Below are 20,309 nucleotides of genomic sequence, written 5' to 3'. Positions count from 1 at the left end.
AAATGACGCCTGTGACGGTTGTAGGCCGTGCTAAAATTTTGCCCTTCATTTAAGCAAGTGTGATTGATAACACCTGCCATAGCACGGAATGAATCATCGGTAAATCCCACGCTGATGGCAATCCGTTCCGTTACCTGGCAGACAAGTGTGACGGAGCAGTCGTCTCCCACATGCACGGACAGGAACTGCGTGAAGTGCGGGCCTGGAACGAATGCAGTCATTTGGGTCACATGCAATGCACTGGCAGTAAACAATCATACTGACAGTAGTTTCAGATCAGTCATGTTTAATCCAGCTGTATTTACTTACACATAAACAAATGTTACAGTGCTTTCAGAACATATTACTAGAATGAAACCTTATAGCAATGTGACAGAAATGACAAAGCCGCAATCAAACATAATGTCAAATTTATGAAAGAATACACAGTAAAAAGACTTTCTGTTTAAATTTAAGTACAAAATGTTGTATATTACATAACATATGTTAAATTTTCAACACTGTTTACAATAAGGTCAAAATTATTAGCTGTGGTATGACTGACAAATATCTTGACACAGCCTATGGCAAATCTGCGGTTTGTGATATGGAAAGGCATCACAAAAATATTAAATAGACACATATGAAACCTATTTGCTGAGCTGTGTTAGCATTTTGGCTATGGAACCATATCTTCTTGGCATTGTCATGCTGATACCTTCTTTCACTCTGATGTACTCCCGCCTCTGGTACTCAGCCTTCGCCAGAGCTGACTTAAAAGCTGAAAACACAGAAAAAGGCAACGTCAAGGCCAAGCAAATTGGGGCTTCATGGAGCACCATGCACGACCACCCCCACCTCCCAGCCCACCCAAGGGGGGACTGCATAATGACCCATCAACTGAAGGGCTCTCACCATCTCCGATGAGAACCAGGGAGGACTGGTTCTTGGCCTTGCCATCCTGAATCTGCACGGCGTAAGTGCCCTCGCTCTCCATGGTGAAATGATCCAGCACCATCTCGATGATGCCGGTGGAAACGTCGTGACTCATCTTGTATTGCTGGAGATGCATGGGAAACAGACAACAGAGCTTTGCCCTGCATTCCTCATTTGCGTTGGCTCCTCAACATAAATTTGGAAAAGCATGTCTTTCTCTATCATACAGCGGAGGTATTGTTCTCCCACACCAAAACATGAAAACATTTCAAACATAAAAGTAAACAGACTATATCGTGACATAGTAATCCCTCTGCATATGATTAATACATTATGTTATGTCCTATAAAAGCTGTAAGTCTTATGTTGATGCATCTGGTTAAGCTGTTAGAGTGAATATGTGGCTTATAATAAAGATGCTAATGGATCTAACTTCGTATAAGAGTATTTGTAACTAGAAAATGTACAAGTCAAAAGCTAGAATAATAACCTAACACTGGGATGAGCAACTTGGACTTTTTTTAAATTGAATCTAAAGCCATGAAGAATAACAAAGTGCTCAGACAATGGAAACCCGCTGTAGCAGGACGGGGAAGAAAAAAAACACTAATAACAAGAGCTTACACTTCTAAGCTAGGGAAGTATCGTGACGATAACAAAAACGGGCGCATGATCTACATGGTACCTCACTGTTGACGACTTCCTTGCTGTTGGCGAAGAACTTATACGTGACAGCAGAGGAGATGCTCTCGGCCTGCACCCAGAAGCGCACGCGCCCCCTCTCTACAATCTTGTAGGCCAGCTCGGACTTCAGAGGAATGACTGATGAGGAGAAGGAGGAGGAGGGATAGACGAAGGACTGTAAAATGAAATTTTTAGAGCAATGTGGCAGTCCACCCTAACAGCAATGGGAATGCAAGCAATCGAAGGGTTCAGCCCTCCTGCAAGGCCTTGGGCTGAGATTTCTAACATTCATCAGTCCCGTGTGTGACATACTGGGGTCATCAAAGCATTATGACTTGCACGTGATGTTGCGGTGATACACCATGGCATCCACCCATATAGTTCAGCTTTAGAGACATTCACAAGAAAGGGACATTTAGAAACATTGACAAGGGCAGAAAAATATTCAACTCTATCAACCTGGAGAAAAATGGACTGTCCTTTTAAGAAAAATCTCTGCCAAGCAGTCTGGTATCTTGTGCCAGTTGTTAACTAAAGATCAATTTTGAAAATCATATTCTCTAATGATATCCTGCTCTGCATTGTAATAAGAGACAGATAAACACATATCTGCAAAGCAATCTTTAAAGACTTGGACAAGTAGGAGAATGAGCACTCACTTGGGTTTCTGATTTCATAGCTTTGGGCAAGAATTTTCTCCATTTCTTCGGAAAAATAAAAGAAAAGAAGTTCAAGGTAATGAGGAGCAAGTAAGCAACGCTTCAGGAATGTAGCCTATAATTGCATTAAATGACACTTTTACAAAGCCCACCTTCTTTGGCAATATGGTAGCTTGCAGAAACACCGTCGGTGTGAGAAACAGAAATGGAGAAGGTTCCAATGTCTTCCATGTCAGGATTCTTGAAAATAAGCTTAGAGCTACAAGAAAAAAGAGCATTGCACTAAAACAATGCATAAAAGGTCACAATTTCTATGCACCTCTCATATGGTAATGTAATATTTGTGCATACATTACAGCAGATATGCATATGAAATGTGTGTTGCTCACTGATTGCCTTCTGTTTTGACAACTATTCCTTTGGAGAAGTCTGTGATTTCTTGGTAGGACTTCTTCCAGATGAACTCTGACTTCTCCGACATCTCGCAGCTCTCAAACAACATGTAGAGGTCTCCCGTCTCCTTGTCCACGCCGCACACAATCTCCTTGGTGCCTTAAGGTTCAAAACATGGCAAATTGTGCGCAGTTAATCGGGGAGGACAGTGCCCTCGTCGCAGCTCTGCGAGGGTTTAAAGCTCACAGCATTTTTATCGTCAGCCTGACCGGATCAACCTCTCCACTTCTTCTCAACTTCAGTCGTACTATCTGTCTAAGTCAGCTAATGCTTCTTAACGCTCCCTTGTGTGACTCGCCACTGCTCCCTGCCGGCTGCCTGCTGTCGTGCAGGACCTTCCATCAACCCTCCCCAAACCCCTATACTTTTCCACCATGGGTGGGCATCCCCAGATAAGTCAACTTCTCCTACTCCAGCTGCTTCCCTCCCACAGCTCCTTATCTTCTCCAACACAGGCGCCTCCTCTTCCCAGCTGCTCCTCAAATGGCTCTCTTTCGGCAGCTCCCCGACCACACACGCAAGCGGCGTTTCGCCGCTTCTAAATCTCTAAGAGCTAATTCCACTCCCGCTTCGCGTCAACCCTCCAACACAAACGACTTCCATTTCGCACGCTCCGCTTGCGTATCCACGCCGAATCTTTGTTACTAAACAGTTTATGCTCATTCAGTCAGTTTTCCTTTTTTTCAGAGCTCAGCGGGGTTTTTGATCTTCTTGGCCGTCATTGTATAGAAACAGAACAATTATCTTTATCTGTTGTTGGGAGCATCCGGTCAAATGACAAATCTGTTCATTCTGCTATGATTGGTGTCACTTTGCAGAAAAGTAGAACTAGGCAAAACATTTTGAATCAGCCCCAAATGAAACTGGAAATTCATAAGTAAATATCCTCTCCAAGGTTCGCCAAGGTCACTGAAATCATAGTAGGTTTATATTTTATGCTTTTTTACAAAAGTTCAGTGCTATTTCACTAAATACCTTGTCTGTGACAGTTAAGTGGGTGATCTCAACAGTAAAAATGTTGGTGTGTCTGATTTGTTCAACAGTTTTCCAGATATTATACAAAACACTTGTTCATTGCGTGCTAAGTACTGAAAAGTGTCCCACAATGCAAAGCGGCTGAAACAGTCGCCATGGTTTTGTTTGTCAGTACCTGGCAACGCCTTTATGCACGCAGAGTCTGAGGAGGTGGAAGGCTTGCCGACACCATGTGCATTCTGTGCACGCACCCTGAAGACATAGGATTGACCTTCTTCCAATTGACAGACCTAGAAATATCACACACACACACACACACACACACACACACACACACACAGACACAGACATTTCTGCACTGGAAGCACTTGCATGTCAAAAAAAAAAACCACAGTGGTAATTGAATGTTCATAAATCTGCATCTGGGAGGTTGACATGACACAACGGTGGCTTAAGCAGTTCAGCCACCTTCACCCAGCAATTTTTCATATTCGCAGAACAATCTTTTGGAAATTCATACCTTCAGGTAACAGTGGCTGACGGCCGTCTCATTTACAGCGCTCCATTGGTCCGAGCCCTTCTTGCACTTTTCCACAAAGTAGCCGGTGACAGGACTGTGGCCCGTGTACACGGGGGGCTTCCATTCAATGACCACAGAATCGTTCCTCACCTCACAGGAGCTCAAGTCATACGCTGGGCCTGTGTGTCATTAACATGCCATTTGACCCGTAACTGAACATCTGAGCGCAGACTTTTTTCAAAGGAAATGAACATTTTACAGCAGGTTTAAGGTGTATCGGTGCTGTTAAATTTGAAAACGTGTTTATTAGAATGTGCAAAACATGAGTGTTGTGTGTGTTTGTGTGTGTGTGCAGGCTTTCGGCTGTGTGATAGTGAGAAGTTAATGTCAAGGCTTTGTGATCGTATATCAGTAGTAGGGCTGGTTTCTGTTTAGTCCTTGAATTGTCACGCCCAACAGTTTAACCTCCACTTCGCGATGGTGGCCGCAAGTGATGTTTCTTCAACCAAGTGACAAAGATGTGCGATTGAATTTGGTCTGGAGTTCATAGAAAAAGGGCAAGAGATTTTTGAAATGCTGTCATAGTGTGATTTGTGGCAAAAATTTTTCTGGGAAGGAAATTTACATCTGATAAAGAGGTGGAAAAACCAACTGCTCTTGCCTTAAAGAAAATGTAAAAATTTAATGATGCATGCCTTTTACAAAATTTGTGCAGGGCTGCCAGAACTGTACAAAAGTTTGAATGAAGGTGCATTTGAAAATGAAAAGGTCTCCAACCACAACGAACCTTCAGATACAGAATAACAAGCTTAACTTCAAAACTTTTTAATCAACAGTCATATCATTTGTGAGTCAGTTGCTTAATAGGTGAAGCTGTCCAAAGAAAATTATGACTTTGTTTTAAAATTTTCTTCATTTATTTATTGAGGCTCATTCTCTTCAGTTTTCAGAATGTTGCTTACTGATCAAGTATATCCCAGTGCCCAGTGGCATACTTTACCTGGTTCCGGCATGTTCCAGGCATCACAGAGGAAGGGTTTGCTGATCTCAGATGGTGCCCCGACTCCAGCGAGACTGGCCCCGTGAACCCTGAACTCATACAGGGCACCGCTCTTCAGATTCTCCACCTGTGTCCACAGAGGAGGGAGTGGAGCAACAAAGCCGCAACAGTTTAACCTCAAGACTAATGTCTTATCAGTTTCACCCTTAAACCTCTAATCTTCTTAGCACACTGCAAAAAGGTAAGAAAGTGTAGTGAACATCTCTTCACATAGTAGGATGGCACAAGACTAATTCCGGCACTTCTATCTATCTATCTATCTATCTATCTATCTATCTATCTATCTATCTATCTATCTATCTATCTAATTTCTTACCCTAATGGTCTTTGAATTCAGCACGCATTCTTCTTCCACAGCGTTCCACACAATGTTCTGTTACTCATCAGGTAAAAGTACCTTGAAAAGTCTTTCCTTTGTAGGCTTGATGTTGACCTCTCTCCAGTGATGATGGGACACCTCACGCTTGTCAATATAGTAGTCGGTGACCTCAGCTCCCCCAGAACGCTTGGGTGGCTTCCAGCTGAGAATCATGGAGGTGCCATCACAGTGCAACAATGCGATGTTGTAGGGGGCTGAAGGCTTTTCTGCAATGCAGATGGGGGGGCATCGGTGGGCGCTAGCACAACTGACTGCACTTGCGCCACACCTGCAGGTGTGCCTCTTGATTTATAGTCACAATTGGAATACGGCAAATATTAAATTTAGATTTTCTTTCACTCATAGGCTTGTTAATGTTACATTTTTGTTAACTATGTTACTTAAAATTATTTTCTCATTCACACAGCTGTGTCGATTTTACTGTACATTCATGGTAGGTTCCTTGATTTCAAGATGAAGCCTCTAAAGCCTACTTTACCTGCTTTGCCCAAACAATCAGGTGTCAGCATCAGGTAGCATAAGATATTTAAACCCTTGACCTCCTCTGTGTCCCCATATGCACGTTCCTTGAGGCATTCAGTAAGGTGACATGTGAAGTCAATAAACTGCCATATGTCATACAAGATAACTAAAGTGTGTTTGATGACAAGTGCATCATACAGCCAAGATGAAGAGTGCTCTTCTTTCCTTTATGGAAAGTATAATTCTTCCAAAGTGTATCTATTTCCACCTTTATGAAAATACTTGAAGGCATAGCCTTTACCAAATGGTCACAGGGGAAACAAACAGTGGATCAGTGGAGAATACCACGGGTAGCGGCAGATTTTATCACATCCATCAAGTCCTGTGCAGAGCACGCGGGTGAGGTGACCGATTACACAGGCTGCAGAGCCTCACGCATGGTTGCTTTGTTAGAAAAATTGCGATTTGCTCCAGCAGAGATGAGTTCTGAGCGCTTACCGAGAGCAGCCTGTACGGACAGGGGCGAAGACTCCTGGGACTCGTCGCTCAGCCCTATCTCGTTGATGGCCTGCACACGGAACACGTAAGTCTCCCCCGTCTTCAGTCCGTGAACCACAAACCTACAACAGAAAGATACATTAGACTCGAAAGACTGGTTACATCAACAGATCTCAAACCGAAGGTCAAGGCCCAAATGAGGGTCATGGGAAGGTCTCAAAAAAGAAATATTACAGTGTTACAGTAAGGGGTTACCTCACAAGTACAGTATGAACAATTATTGAGATAGTAATTAAAGTAGAATAATTATTAATTATAAAGAACCCATATATAGTACACTTAATGTAATCATTGAGTGCATTCACATCCAGCACACAGGCATCAAGCAGACCAGCAAGGAGCCTCTTGTAAGTAGCTTTCTTATCTGGAAGCAATATTAGAGATAGCATGGTAATTTTTCCAAACTTACAGGATCTCACCAGCAAAATGAAGCAAAACCGTGGTAGCCAATGAGAAAGTCTTTGTGTAATAAAGTCTAATTTTCATATAAATTAGTTCTTTTTATTTTGTCCATTCAAAAACTCTTTGAAACTCATTATGTGCTGGTATGTAATAAAACTATACAAATAAACACAATGTATGAACATTGTTGTTTGTTAATATTGAATATACCGGTGTTCAGGGCTGCCAGGTCAGAACGAGATCGTATTAAATGCCCCCACCAAAAAAGCTTGGGAATCACTGAGCTATGTATTATGTATTTCCAGTGAAGTCAGAACAAATGGTGCTGTGGTTTCAGGGAGGTCACACAGTAACACATTCATCACAGTTAACCACAGTTTACACCTTTGCTGTAATTACAGTGTTGGCCTCATACTGTTTAACTCTATCCCTTTAGAGATGCCAAGGCTATGAAACGTGAGACAAGCCGGGCAACTGGTAACGTAGCAGTTAGAGTTGCTGCCTTTGCCCAAAGGTTGCCGGTTTAAATCCCACCTCTAGATGTAGTACCCTTGATCAAGGTACTTACGATAAAATTGCTCCAGTAAAACTACCCAACTGTATAAACGGGTAAACAACTGTAAGTAACTTAACATTGTAAGTCGTTTTGGAGAAAGTGTAATGAAACTGCAAGGTTGGATGCTGTGTTGGATTCGTTGCCCAGTGCTGGATTCCAGAGTTACCACGCTGTTGCGGTGGTTATACCACACCTGGTGTCCTTGTTCGGCTTGTGATTGCAGGAGACCCAGTCATTTGTGCCCTTTACACAGGAGTCGATGTAGTAGCCAATGAGGTTGTTGGGGACTTTAGGTGGAGCCCATTGCACAAGAACGGACGTTTTTGTGTCTCTAGTGGAAACCACCTGACCAGGCGCCGAGGGAACACCTTTTGGACACAAAGCAGAGTTACAAGTCTACACTGACTGATATATTATATATATATATATATATAGTTCAAATTTAAAAATCTGTAAGACGAGCATGAAGCAAAAATGTTACAGCTCATCATTTTAAACTCCTGAACAACCGAGAAGCTGTTCAGTCAATTAAGCTGTTTAGTTTCTCCAAGGAAATTTCCTCCAAGGGAAATTTGACAAATAAGTCCTGATCTTATTTCAGCCTATGCCCACAACAACACGCTGATTGCAACAGGAAAGGTTTCCCTCTGCCTTCACTCTGACTCAAACAAAAGTTAAAATTACATGACAGGCACAAAGGAAAAAAAAATAATAAATGCGTTCCTTCTAGTCCCTTTTCCTCTGTTTTTTTTTTTTTTACCAATTACATTAGAACGCGGACATCAATTTTCATGCTAACTTTAGGCGTAACAGAAGCACACTGGGCTAATTCAATACAATTTAAAAGAGTGAAGAGATTTAACTACAATTATAAGATCACTTTTGTCTTCATCTTAATCTGTAGACTGTGAAATACATTTAATGTGTTTTTGAGCCTGTAATTATATTAAAAGTAAATGGTTTCACCACTGAACATATTCAGGTCTCTATGGTAGCCTGGGACTTTGTTGCGTAGCATCTGCAAGACAATAACAAATTCATTGTATGTCTGTAAATGTTTACAATAGAGGAATTGTGCTTTGTTGTTAGTAAGCACCGTCTTTATACTGGATATAAAAAAAGGCTATGCTGGTATATATGTATTTTTACCACGAAGCTCCTGGGTTTTGATGGGTCCGGTGGGTTTGGACGGCTCGCTGGTGCCATAGATGTTGGCTGACAGCACGCGAAACTGGTACTCCTTTCCCTCAGCCAGGTCGAAAACTGCGTAGCGTGGGGACCTCACGGGCACCTGGGTGTTCACTCGCTGCCAAGAACCGCTGTCCACCAGACACTGGGAGGGAGCAGACTTCATTAACGCACTGTCTACGAGGAGCACAGCATGAGGAGGTGTAACGCGTGGAGGTGCATCAGGTAAAAATACAAAGGGCAGCTTGTTAAGATTGCCAGCCTGTAGGCGTAGGTGGAACTACCTTTAAAAGACCCCATCTAACAACGGTAAGCTGTACAGTTAAGCTCAGGATATGGTTAAGGCACTCTGACCTTGTATATAATGTGTCAATTCCTTTTATGAAATGTGTGGGTGTCAGCTTTTGAAAATTCTCATCAAACCCTCCTGCAAGCAATTCAAGACTTCTTCTTGTTCCCAGTTATTCTTAAACAAGTCCTGGAAGGGCAAGACCAGGAGTGTTTTCTTCCGGTTGAACAATGTGCCATCTGACTGAAGTACACAAACCCGTTAACTTTACAGGAGAAGTGGTCAGCTGTGCAAAACACAGAAAATATTGGCCTCTTAAAGGCATGCAACGGACTGGAAGTGTCACATTTCTTACCACGTGTCTGAGGCCATCTTCTTATTTGCATTTTGCAATCAAAAAAAGATTATAATTTAGTTCTAATATATTCTGATTTATGCATTTTTTTAATAGTCAGTGTACTTGTGTGTCGATATAACAGTATAATTACACATTGGAACTATACTTATGTAATTATAAAATTAATATTTCTTATAAATATTGTAAATGGGATAGAATTGCATATTATAAGTGTGTTGCAGTTAAGGCTTCCATGAAAATCGGAGAAGTGTGTAGGGGATGAGTGATTGATAGAGTACCTTTTCAATGTAGTACCACATGGGTGCCCGTCCACGGTAATCAGGTGGCTGCCAGCTGAGCACCACATATGTTCGGTCTGTTTCTGAGGAGTGGACGTGGGAAGGAGCTCCTGGTGCTGTGCCCTCACCTGCTGGGGCGCAGGACATGAAAGGGAGGTGAGCAGGAGAGGTGGCCATGGCATAATGCAGATACGAATCTAACGCAAAGCTTCGTCTCATGCATGATAACCATGGCGGAGAAAAGTTTGTAAATCTGTTTGCAGCTACTTCTGAAGGTTACGTCCACGGCCTGGGAAGGACACTACAGACACCGGTAACAATCTGACAAACAGCAAATTCATTCATTTGGATTTGAGAAAGTGCCACAGATGGTTGGACGTTAGGCCTCTGATGTGATCCTCATCAAAAACTAATCAGCACCTCTCAGATGAGACCTAATTATAGGATGCATAATGATTTCTAATTATTGAAAAAGAAAATCATGCTAAGAAAAATGAAAAGAGTGACATTTGGTAAGGCTTCAATGTACATAGAATAAATGGCATCCAAACATGTCCAAAGCATCTGCAGGGGGGAAATAGGAGTTGTTTCCTGAAATTAGTATTTGGCATAAAATTCAAACCACAAAGTGGAGCATTCAAAACTGAGAAGCTTTTTTTGAACTAATAATAGTTCTGGATCTAACTCAGTTGTGGACCAGTTAAATATCTACGTTTTTCTAATACAACAGTGCATAACTTATAGTTGTATCTTAGCATTTTAATGAAATTTTACATTTATGTCTTTAGTGAATACTTTCCTCAAAAAAAGACTTACAATATTGAGCAATTTACAAAGATTTCACCATGTACACAACTGGGTTTTTAATGGCACTTAAGGGAAGTACTTCGGCAGGAGGTGGGATTTGAACCTGGGTGTTTTGAATGAGATGTGGAAGTTCTATATTTCTTTATATATAATAATATAATATATAATATATATATAATATATTATATATGTATATATATATTCATACACATACAAGCACATTTAGCTGTAGTGATGATCAAAAGCATACACTACCTTCAAGGTCATCATGGAAAGTCACAACATCAAGATTTCCACCAAGCTTCATTGCTGTTATAACAAAAAAAAGTCCAAAATAAGACAGGTCAGAGTCATGGCTGGTTTTAATGGTTTGCTACAGTACTGGGGTTTCTTATGGAACACTATGAAAGAAAAAAAAAAAAAATGAAAAAGGGTAAATAAATAAATATACTGCTCTGGGGAACAGTATGTACAAATGAAAGCAAATGAAATACATTCCTCCACAGATCTGTATCACAGCGACTGAAAAGATCCCCGTTGGCTGTGTACACAAAAAAAAAAAAAAATTCCTGGTGTGAAAGTTTTTCAGTTTTCTGGCAATATGTTTATTCTTAACATTTTTTAGTCGTAACTGAATGGAGCAATAACTGCTCAGCAAAGAACAAGTGGTGGCTTTCAAAGGTGAACTTTTATTTGTAATTTTGCTTCACCTTCATTAAACCTTTGTTCATTTTAAAACTTCTGAAGGATGTCTGAATTCCTCCAAGCAAAAATAAACTTTTAAGTTAAATTGAAAAACAGGATGCACATTCTCAAGCAAACTCCAGAGCCCAAACAATTGAATATGCTTCTAAAATATATTTTAAAATGCTTTCTAAATAAGACAATTTATCCATTTGGTGCTTCAAATTAGTTAAAACCTTCAATCAGTTGTGAAACATTGACATTGAAAAAGGACGGTGAGGTTTCAGACAAAGACTGCATTCACAATGGAGTGCCAGCATTGTTACAGTCCACTCATGAAGTTCCCTCTGTAAATACGTTAAGTGACCAAGTTTTTTAACTTTCTTACACAAAAAAAATTACATTTGATCTCCATGGCATTTTAAAGGAATTCTGGAATGTCTGCACACCTTTCTTAGACAGGGCTACATGATTGTACCTTTGAAAAGGTGTAATCTTTCTTTCTTGTTTTATGTATATAGATGTATTTGTCCTTCTCATGGTACCATTTCTGTCTCTTATGTTGTTGTGGCCCAGTGCCATTTTGCCATTATTAAAATAAAATAAAATAAAATAAATCTTCACCTTTTAGTCTTTCAAATTCAGTTGGGTCGAGGGCAGCAATGGGCTCGGAGATCTTAGAGGGCTTGCTGATTCCATGAGAGTTTACAGCTCGCACGCGGAAGTAATAGGAGTGGCCCTCAAACAAGCCAGACACGGGGTATTTGCAGATCTTGATTGGAGAGTCATTGCACTGAACCCAGTTTTCAGTTCCCACTTCACATCTGGCCGCCAGAAGGAGGAGGAGAAGGAGGAGAAGAATGTTTAAGTGAGGTTCAGCTGTAGACTCAATGTGAACATTGTTGGGTCGCTGATAATCATGTGAAAAGGGCTCCTATAGAAATGGATGTGTCACCATGGCAACCCAATTAATATTCCTACTTTAGTGTTCAGGTTTTGCCAGTAAAGAACATTCATGATTGCTATTTTTTTGGGAATTATGTTCTGTTTGCCACTTAATATTTCTCAGTTGGCTGATATTAAAGCAGTTATGGCTTGTAGTGTGAAATGATGTTTTTCCCTCAATGAATTATAAGGTATATTAAAGGAAAGTTGATGTGGAGTAAAGAGCAACGGTCCAGGGAAGAGGATTTGACCTGTCCACAAAGTAACCGATGATGGGCCCCTCTGTGGTGGTGTTAGGGGGCTTCCAGGACACGATGACGTAGTCCCTGTTGGCGTCATGAATCTTGATGTCCATGGGAGCACCAGGGGCTTTGGGGACTGGAGGGGGGCCATCTGTACCAGGGGGACACAAAGTGCTGACTTGTCACAGTCCAGTGCCATGTAATGCCAGGGGGTGACATGATACTCAACAGTTATGAAAGCCATATGGACAGCAACGGTATATCAAATACAGCACATGATAGCTATGTTAATATTCCTATTGCTGTGCAGGCAAAATTCAGGCACGGATGTAGAGAAGGCTTTGAGTTGTTAGTGATAATTTAGAACAGAAGTCCAAACCTTTTGTATTTTTGTTAAGTCTGCATATAAAATTGAGTTTGCACTACTGAAACATGAAAATAAAGGTACGAAATGCAGATGCAAAAATGAGGCAACAACAAGTGGAGTAAGAGGGACGTGTGAGGTATGGTGTGGCACTTAAGACCTACCTTGCACAAAGACGTAGGCACTGTGCTGGGCAGTGCCCCCCTTTGTCACCATGCGTAGGGTGTAGAGGCCTTCGTCATCCTTGTAGAGCTCGGGTAGGGTCAGTCGGGCAATGCCGCCACCCGACTCCATCTTTGCCCACTTAGATTCCTTCAGAAGGTGATCTGAGAAAGACAATGGGAATTGGAATATGTCTGGGTGGACTTGGACCCTGGATCCCATACTGCATATCCATCTCCAACAAGAGAGGAGCGGTTGATGGCAGCAAAGTACCAACCGATGAACGAAAGGCCACAATAAACGCACATCTACAATATCACTACGATTTATGTACAGTACAAATGAATATCCCATCCAGGGTGCACCACCCTCAGCCTTGACCCTAGTGATGGATGAGTGGATGGATCAATGGATGGTATAATAGTTTAATATAATTAATACAGTACCAGGGACTGCAGTAATTTGCAACAAATGCTAAGATACTTTGGCTTTTCCAGTTAGTTATTACAGCATTCTTTATGTTATGGAATGTAAAGACAGTTTTACGAAAATTCTCTTTTTTTTTTTACTTCTATTTCTTGAGGTGTTAAAGCATATTAAGTTCTCCCCAAGGGAGAGAAAGCTAGTCTAAACAAAAACAAGAGCACGTTACCCAAAAGAAAGAGCACAGGAGTGTTTACCAGCAGGGCCCTGTCACACAAAGAGGGTAAAGGAAATACATAGTGACGCTCCAGTCACTTTGCTCTAGCCTTCAGGGACTTAATACACCTTCCGTTCCAGTGGGGATGTCTCATGCTGATGACAAACGAACACATGAACCCCTTCAGGAAACCCCGGCAATATCAAATTAGCAATTATGTGTAATTAGTGAGTATTAGTGCTGTAACCTGCTCGCATGTTCCTTCGCCCCAGCGGTATTTTAATCAATTAAAGTCAGGGAATGACGAGCCAGAACCAAACAAACCGTTTACTCGTAATACTGTCCTGTTTTAAATAAAACTAAAACATTATTCTAAACAATCAGGCACTTTGAGATTCACCTGCAACTACAAGTGTTTAAAATTATAAAGTGTGATAAAATGACCAACAGAGAGATTTAAGTCCCCCTTCGATGGTTTGTATTGCTGCTGGGTGAATTACAGGTAACATTAGCTGTTATTCTTCGCAGAGCTGACATCTCTCTCCAAAGCAAATTGCAACATAAGGTTTATACTGCAAGCAGCATAGAGTTGTACATCCATTGATATGGCTGGGTAAGTTTTACTGTATGTTGGTAAGTACAGTGATCAAGGATACTACAGCGGGGGCAGGGATTCAAAACCATGATCGTCAAAATACAAGCGACAGCTCCAACCACTATGCCACCTGCTGCTCCCACTGACCCCGGTTGTGTAAAAGGCCATGTCAAAAACCAAAAATGGTAATTTACACTATGAATTCAGCTCATGTTCACCTACTACGTCATAGGTACAGTCCAGTCTTGCAGTATTTGCCACCTGATACTCTAAGAAACATGATGCAACCAAGGATCAGAATGAGTTACACCGTGTTAATTCATTTGTTGAGACACCCACTTGGGGCCTTGAATGTCATCCCTGTTGAACCTACTACCTGTCTCACCAATTATTTACTCCACTACAAGCAAACCCCCATCTAGCTCGCCTCCATTTAGATACGAGTTCTGCAGAGCTCTCCTACCGTCGCGGAGCCAGAGGGCCTCAGGTTGCAGGTTGGCCAGGTTTGGGTTAATTATCATCTTGCAGGTCAGGGTAACACTTTCTCCTTCTGCCTTAAACTTCACATCGAACGTCTCCAGGAAGGTGATTTCGATCTTAGTGTACTTGATCTCCGGCAGCATGGAAACTGTGGGGAATAAACTACGTCCTTTAGAGCTCGTAACAGCCCCTGTTTAATAGCGCTTTCATGAAATGACAGCACTTTCACAGATCCATACAAATAAAAGCTCAAAAAGGTTTAGAAACATTGAACAGCGAAATGGAAAAGTTTTAAATAATAATAAAAAATGTTATGTGCTGAATAATTTGTTTTCTAGTATTTAAATCCGTAACCATATTAGCCCAGATAATAAATGCTTCAAGCTAAAATAAGTTCAGACAGCATTGTTGGAAGATACTGCAATGAAAATATCGATAATGTTGCCCACCAGCTCCAACAAGTATTGAAATACAATATTGTTCATGAACTTCTACATACAGGTGGTTCTTGAGTTACGGCATGTGCGACTTATATAACAGCCATGCTATTAACCTTATTATATTTTGGAGCGTGACATTATTTTTATTTAAAATGACCAGCCCTCAAAAAAGTGTGTTAATTATTCATTAATGAATACTGCACAGTCTTAACTACAGTATTCATAAATAATTACATGTATTGTATAGGCAGTCCCCGAGTTACGAACATTCGACTTATGTACAACCCGTACTTACAAACCACCTTCTTACTGACTGGAAGTCACCCACACTGTCACCCACACACTTTCTGAAACCGCTTGCTCCAGGTGGGATCGGGGCGAACCAGAGTCTCACCCGGCAACACAGCACACAAGACTGGATGGGGAGGGGACACAACCAGGATGGGACGCCAGAGCGTCGCAAGGCACTCCAAGCAGGATTGGAACTCCAGACCCACCAGAGAGCAATACCCGGCCAAGCCCGCTGCACCACCGAGCCCCCCTTTTTGTCACCTTTAAGTAACAATCAAATGAAAAGTTCATAAGCCTATTATATTAAAAATTCGAGTTACTGTATAGAAGGGATGGGGGGACGCGGTGGCGCAGTGGGTTGGACCGGGTCCTGCTCTCCCATGGGTCTGGGGTTCGAATCCCGCTTGGGGTGCCTTGCGACGGACTGGTGTCCTGTCCTGGGTGTGTCCCCTCCCCCTCTAGCCTTCTGCCCTGTGTTGCCGGGTTAGGCTCCGGTTCCCCACAACCCCATATGGGATGAGTAGTTCAGAAAATGTGTGTGTGTGTGTGTGTGTATAGAATGGTTTGTAAAAATAAACAGGTGCTATTTTGCAACGCACATCAAAACATTGCGTGTCTACAGCGATTTGTCAACTAGTGGGTGGGGCGCGTGGGCCCGAAGTAGGCCAGACTTCCTTCTTTTCCCCTTAACAGTGTCTCATGTTGTTGTGTTTGGCTTTAATTTTTGTTGTGCCTCGCCTCTGTTAGTTCGCTGATCAACCGACCACTTGCCAATTCAACCACAAGAACACGTCTAGTCCTTTGATTCTGAATAAACAATCCTGAACTGACTTAGGTCCAGCCTCTTCCATGTCCTCTGTTCATCATGACAGTAGTAACATTTATAATTATCTTTTTCTATGTTTTTCTCTATTAGAAATACTGTAGTTACATTTATTATTATTATTATATTTACATTTATTCATTTAACAGACGTTTTTCTCTAATCGACATACATCTCATTATATTATTATCATTACATAGTTACATTGTATTATTATTATTATTATTATTGTTATATTAAAGATGTTTTAGTGTTTCTTTAATGTTTTTTTATGCACAGAAAGGCACACTATATACTATATACTAGGACAAACAGTTGACAAATGACGTTAGACACCCATCATACCTAACTGTTCCGACTTACGTCAAGACAAACTGAGGACACGGAACTTGTTCGTAATTCAGGAACTGCCTGTATTTGGTTAATCATATACTGTGCTGTTGTTATTATTATTATTATTCTAAGCATGAATAATGTGTGAAATTCATGAAAAATATTATTATTGTAGTGTTCCTTTCATGCATGTTAAGGGGATTCTCAGCTCAGGATGAAGGTGACTTAAAGAGAAGACCACCTGTACTTAAAATCTTGGAGTAGATACAGCATCTTTACCCAGGCTGCAATTTACCAAGGAAACATATAAAGAATAAGACTGAGTGCAGAGCAGAAAGATGCCGTTATCTTGAAAGGGCCCACAAGCACAGAGCTTTGTTCAGGCTGCCGTGGGACAAATGGGGCCCACGTGCACGTACACTCATAAGGGAGCCAGGCGTAGAGACAGGACTCCTCTTCCCCGCGGCATCCTGTCGAACACAAAGAGGCGTTCAGCGTGAGTTCTGCTGCTCCCTGTCATCCCGCACCCGATCCTCAAAGGGCGCCAGGGCATCCATCAAAGAGAGAACCCTTGTGGATGTGCTGCTCGACTGCAGCAGATACACAAACAGATGTTTCAGCTTGTTCTTCAAGTGGCGTAGCCTTTCGGAGAGCCCGTGCACTCATATATGCCAAACAGTTAAAAACACTTCCTGGCACTATCTAATGTAGTCCATATGACATTTGCCAAAAAGCACTAAAAACACATATAAATCATTCATAGACCTGTAAAGCCACTTGTTATGTGCACAGAAAGTACTTCATTATGCCTTGTTCTGTATTTTTGTTATGACACGCGATATGTTCTCTAAAAGGTCACACCAGGTTGTGCCAGAACTAATAAGAAGTGTGATCTTTAAAGTACACAATTGGAACAAACAGTGTTTTAGCACTATGCTGTTTTCCAGTCAGTAAAAAAAAAAAGAAAAAAAATCCAGGCAAAAAATGGTTAGAGAGCATAGAGCAAATAATTTAACAAGCACCTACAATCAAAAGTTTAGAGCGAAATTTGTAAAATAACATAAATATTGTGAAATCTCTTTAAAATCTATGCTATAACTCTCAATAGTAACCAAGCAAACACTGTACTCCATCGGACTTTTACTATGGACTGTCAGTGACCTTAAGAGCAAACTTACTTTTTACGATCACAGAGGCCTGTGATGAGGCCTGGCCATGTGCATTAGTGGCCACAGCTGTGTACATAGCAGTGTCATCAGGGGAGCACCTATAGAAGAATAAAATTATTATTATTATTATTATTATTATTATTATTATTATTATTATACACTGGCATCCTGTACGGTGTGAAACAAGCGGTGATTCCAGGATGGGCTCTGAACTAACCAGGACAATTGCTCGGTTAAAATTCAAAAAAATATATACGTATATATTATTTTTTATTACTGAATTAGCTGATAGGCTACTGTACTCCAAAGTGACTTTGCATGTTAGGTTTTTATTGCATTAGGTTCCATCCATCCATCCATCCACACAAACATGTGATGAACACAAAAACTTCACCCACACACAGAGCTGCAGCCAGAATTGTACCCAAAGGCCCGGAGGTGTGAGTTTCCCTATCCAATACATATATTATAGGTGTTTATTCATATTAAAATGACTACAGATTCATATTAAAAGACGGATGATTGTAAGAGTGATTTCAATCCACAACAGCATGATTGTCAGCGATGCTAAATATATTATGCTTCTTGATTTTAAAACGATCCACGTTTTAGCATATCATTTAACACATTTGTATTCATGGAATCAACTCATAATGGCAGTGTTAGTTTTTGCACTGCAGGTGCTCCTTATGAATATAAATACATTTTTTGGGGAGACCGAAATGTATGTAAATCCCGGTTATGCTATAAGTGATGCCTTTTAAACATCAAAAAATTCAACTACTTATACTTAGAAGTACTTAGGTATTATTCAGGTTATAAGTTCCATCATAGGGTTCTACTCTGAATATGTGAAAATGAAAATATAGGGTGCAGAGTGCAGGAACAGGACTCTTTGACTGCCATGCCACCCGTGACCTATACATTGGACACACCTTTCCAAGGAAACTGTCGTTCAGGTCGGTTGCGATCCAATTCTTTGAGCTCACATGGAGCTGGGACGTTGCATAAGAAGACATGCATTGGTGACATGTTCCGCAGAGGAAGACCTTAGGCGCAAATGTCAAAAATCTTGGGCAGCGAGGAGGGAGGAGGGTGAAAATACAGGAGGACATGTGACCTTCAGCCAGCTCGTACTATTTTAGAGCAGGTGGCGTTCAGCGTTACGCCAACCCTATGTCGCGTACATTGCACCCCCCACCCAGCACAAACGTCACTGCGACTGGCTCTTATAGAGAAGAGGATTGTCTTTTGTCTTCAGGAATGGGGAAAGGACGGCTGGGCGTGATTCGGAGGTGGTTTCCTGCCAGTGTTGCTGGCTGTCACAGCAGCTGTGTGATTGTTTAGTGTTCTGAGGTCGGGCATTCGGGCGTCGAGTGGCGCTGACCTCAGCAGCAGGGACAGAACAGCTGAGGAGTCCTCTGGCCGGGCCTGGGGGGCGTGGCCAAGGGTCCGCACTGGACTAAATTGGTAAAACGCTCATCTCGCCAGTCAGGCTGCTACCTTTCCCGGCTCACAGAGCTCCACTGTGTGCCCAGCTAACGTTCAAAACTGCAGTAAGAGGGATTCGCCTGCGGGGGGACTAACTGTGAACATTAACGGCGGATTTTCCAACGCAGAGCGCAGACATAACAAGACACGGCAACACACAAAAGCGTGCAGAAGCAAGCGCGATAACGTTATTTTAGCTCTCATTGCTGCAGGGCACACAACCAGCGCCACTTCTCCTTTGACTAATGAATGTACTGCTGACACATGGGCTAACAAAGAAAAAGGAAATGCAAGGATTTTGTCACGATTCCCATGCGAAACCCAACGCATGTCATTTGTGCCCAAACCGCACGTGACAATTCGGCTGAGAATGCAATACTGGTCCGTGGTGAAGAACGAAGGAGGATTTTTGTGTCTGGTCTGGACAACATACCTGAGGATCTCCAGACTGTGGACTCCGTAGTTGCTCTGGACCTTATACTTTCCCACTTGTCCTACTGTATCGATGATGACATCGTCCTTGTACCTTGAAAAATCCACCAGCAGGAACAGGAATTTAATGGGTTGATGCTGAATCACTAAAGAAATATATGTGTACTTTTACTCCATTTTTTCATCGCTTACATATCTGATACATAATTCCGAAATCAATATTTCATTCTGGAACCACGTAATCCAGTCTGACCTGTCCAAGACATAATCATTATGTGGTATCTATGCTTTGGGTTTCATTTAATTTGGAATGTGCTCGAAAACCCTTTGAATGCTGCGGCATGGCATTAAGATCAGATTTGAAAGAACTCTCTGCCAGTCCGTTACAGGAATTTCTATCGATCAGATGTCCTTGCAATTGAATCTGTGTTCTTGGAGGGGTTTTTTAGTGTACGGTTTTTGTGTTAAAGAAAACAGTAGTAACATTTCTCACATTCTTACTCATGGGGGGCCAAAGGGTCTCCTTTTTTATTTTTAATCTGTGCTTATAGGACTAATGGGCCTAAGACAGCACTTGTGACTGTGCTCTCTACCCACAGAAGGTGCATAAAGCCTGACTGGGAGTGCATGTGACATATTTCAACATCTGAAAGTTACCCAGAGCATATACAGAAC

The 20,309-nt window shown here is 41.6% G+C and overlaps 1 protein-coding gene across 2 annotated transcripts in view; it reads right to left on the bottom strand.

The window, feature by feature from the left end:
* Positions 1–20,309, bottom strand: part of myom2b (myomesin 2b) — a 36,241-nt gene that overhangs the window by 10,445 nt on the left and 5,487 nt on the right. The window contains exons 5-27 of one of the 2 annotated variants that reach the window (XM_029251204.1): positions 19,636–19,728; positions 17,721–17,809; positions 16,962–17,012; positions 14,639–14,803; positions 12,943–13,104; positions 12,424–12,565; positions 11,852–12,051; positions 10,799–10,852; positions 9,737–9,867; positions 8,773–8,956; positions 7,817–7,991; positions 6,606–6,727; positions 5,664–5,851; positions 5,207–5,333; positions 4,207–4,385; positions 3,862–3,976; positions 2,648–2,810; positions 2,411–2,517; positions 2,259–2,303; positions 1,601–1,737; positions 895–1,039; positions 698–760; positions 135–202 (exon numbers count right to left, since the gene is read on the bottom strand). In XM_029251204.1, the coding sequence (XP_029107037.1) occupies positions 135–202; positions 698–760; positions 895–1,039; positions 1,601–1,737; positions 2,259–2,303; positions 2,411–2,517; positions 2,648–2,810; positions 3,862–3,976; positions 4,207–4,385; positions 5,207–5,333; positions 5,664–5,851; positions 6,606–6,727; positions 7,817–7,991; positions 8,773–8,956; positions 9,737–9,867; positions 10,799–10,852; positions 11,852–12,051; positions 12,424–12,565; positions 12,943–13,104; positions 14,639–14,803; positions 16,962–17,012; positions 17,721–17,809; positions 19,636–19,728 (2,905 nt within the window). The remainder of the gene's footprint in view (positions 1–134; positions 203–697; positions 761–894; positions 1,040–1,600; positions 1,738–2,258; positions 2,304–2,410; positions 2,518–2,647; positions 2,811–3,861; positions 3,977–4,206; positions 4,386–5,206; positions 5,334–5,663; positions 5,852–6,605; positions 6,728–7,816; positions 7,992–8,772; positions 8,957–9,736; positions 9,868–10,798; positions 10,853–11,851; positions 12,052–12,423; positions 12,566–12,942; positions 13,105–14,638; positions 14,804–16,961; positions 17,013–17,720; positions 17,810–19,635; positions 19,729–20,309) is intronic. The other variant, XM_018749310.2, reaches the window with a different exon arrangement.

The sequence above is a fragment of the Scleropages formosus genome, chromosome 4, assembly GCF_900964775.1.
Source record: "Scleropages formosus chromosome 4, fSclFor1.1, whole genome shotgun sequence".
Classification (NCBI taxonomy): domain Eukaryota; kingdom Metazoa; phylum Chordata; class Actinopteri; order Osteoglossiformes; family Osteoglossidae; genus Scleropages; species Scleropages formosus.
Note: the sequence above shows the minus strand (reverse complement) of the source record. Positions and strands in the feature narration are given on the sequence as shown.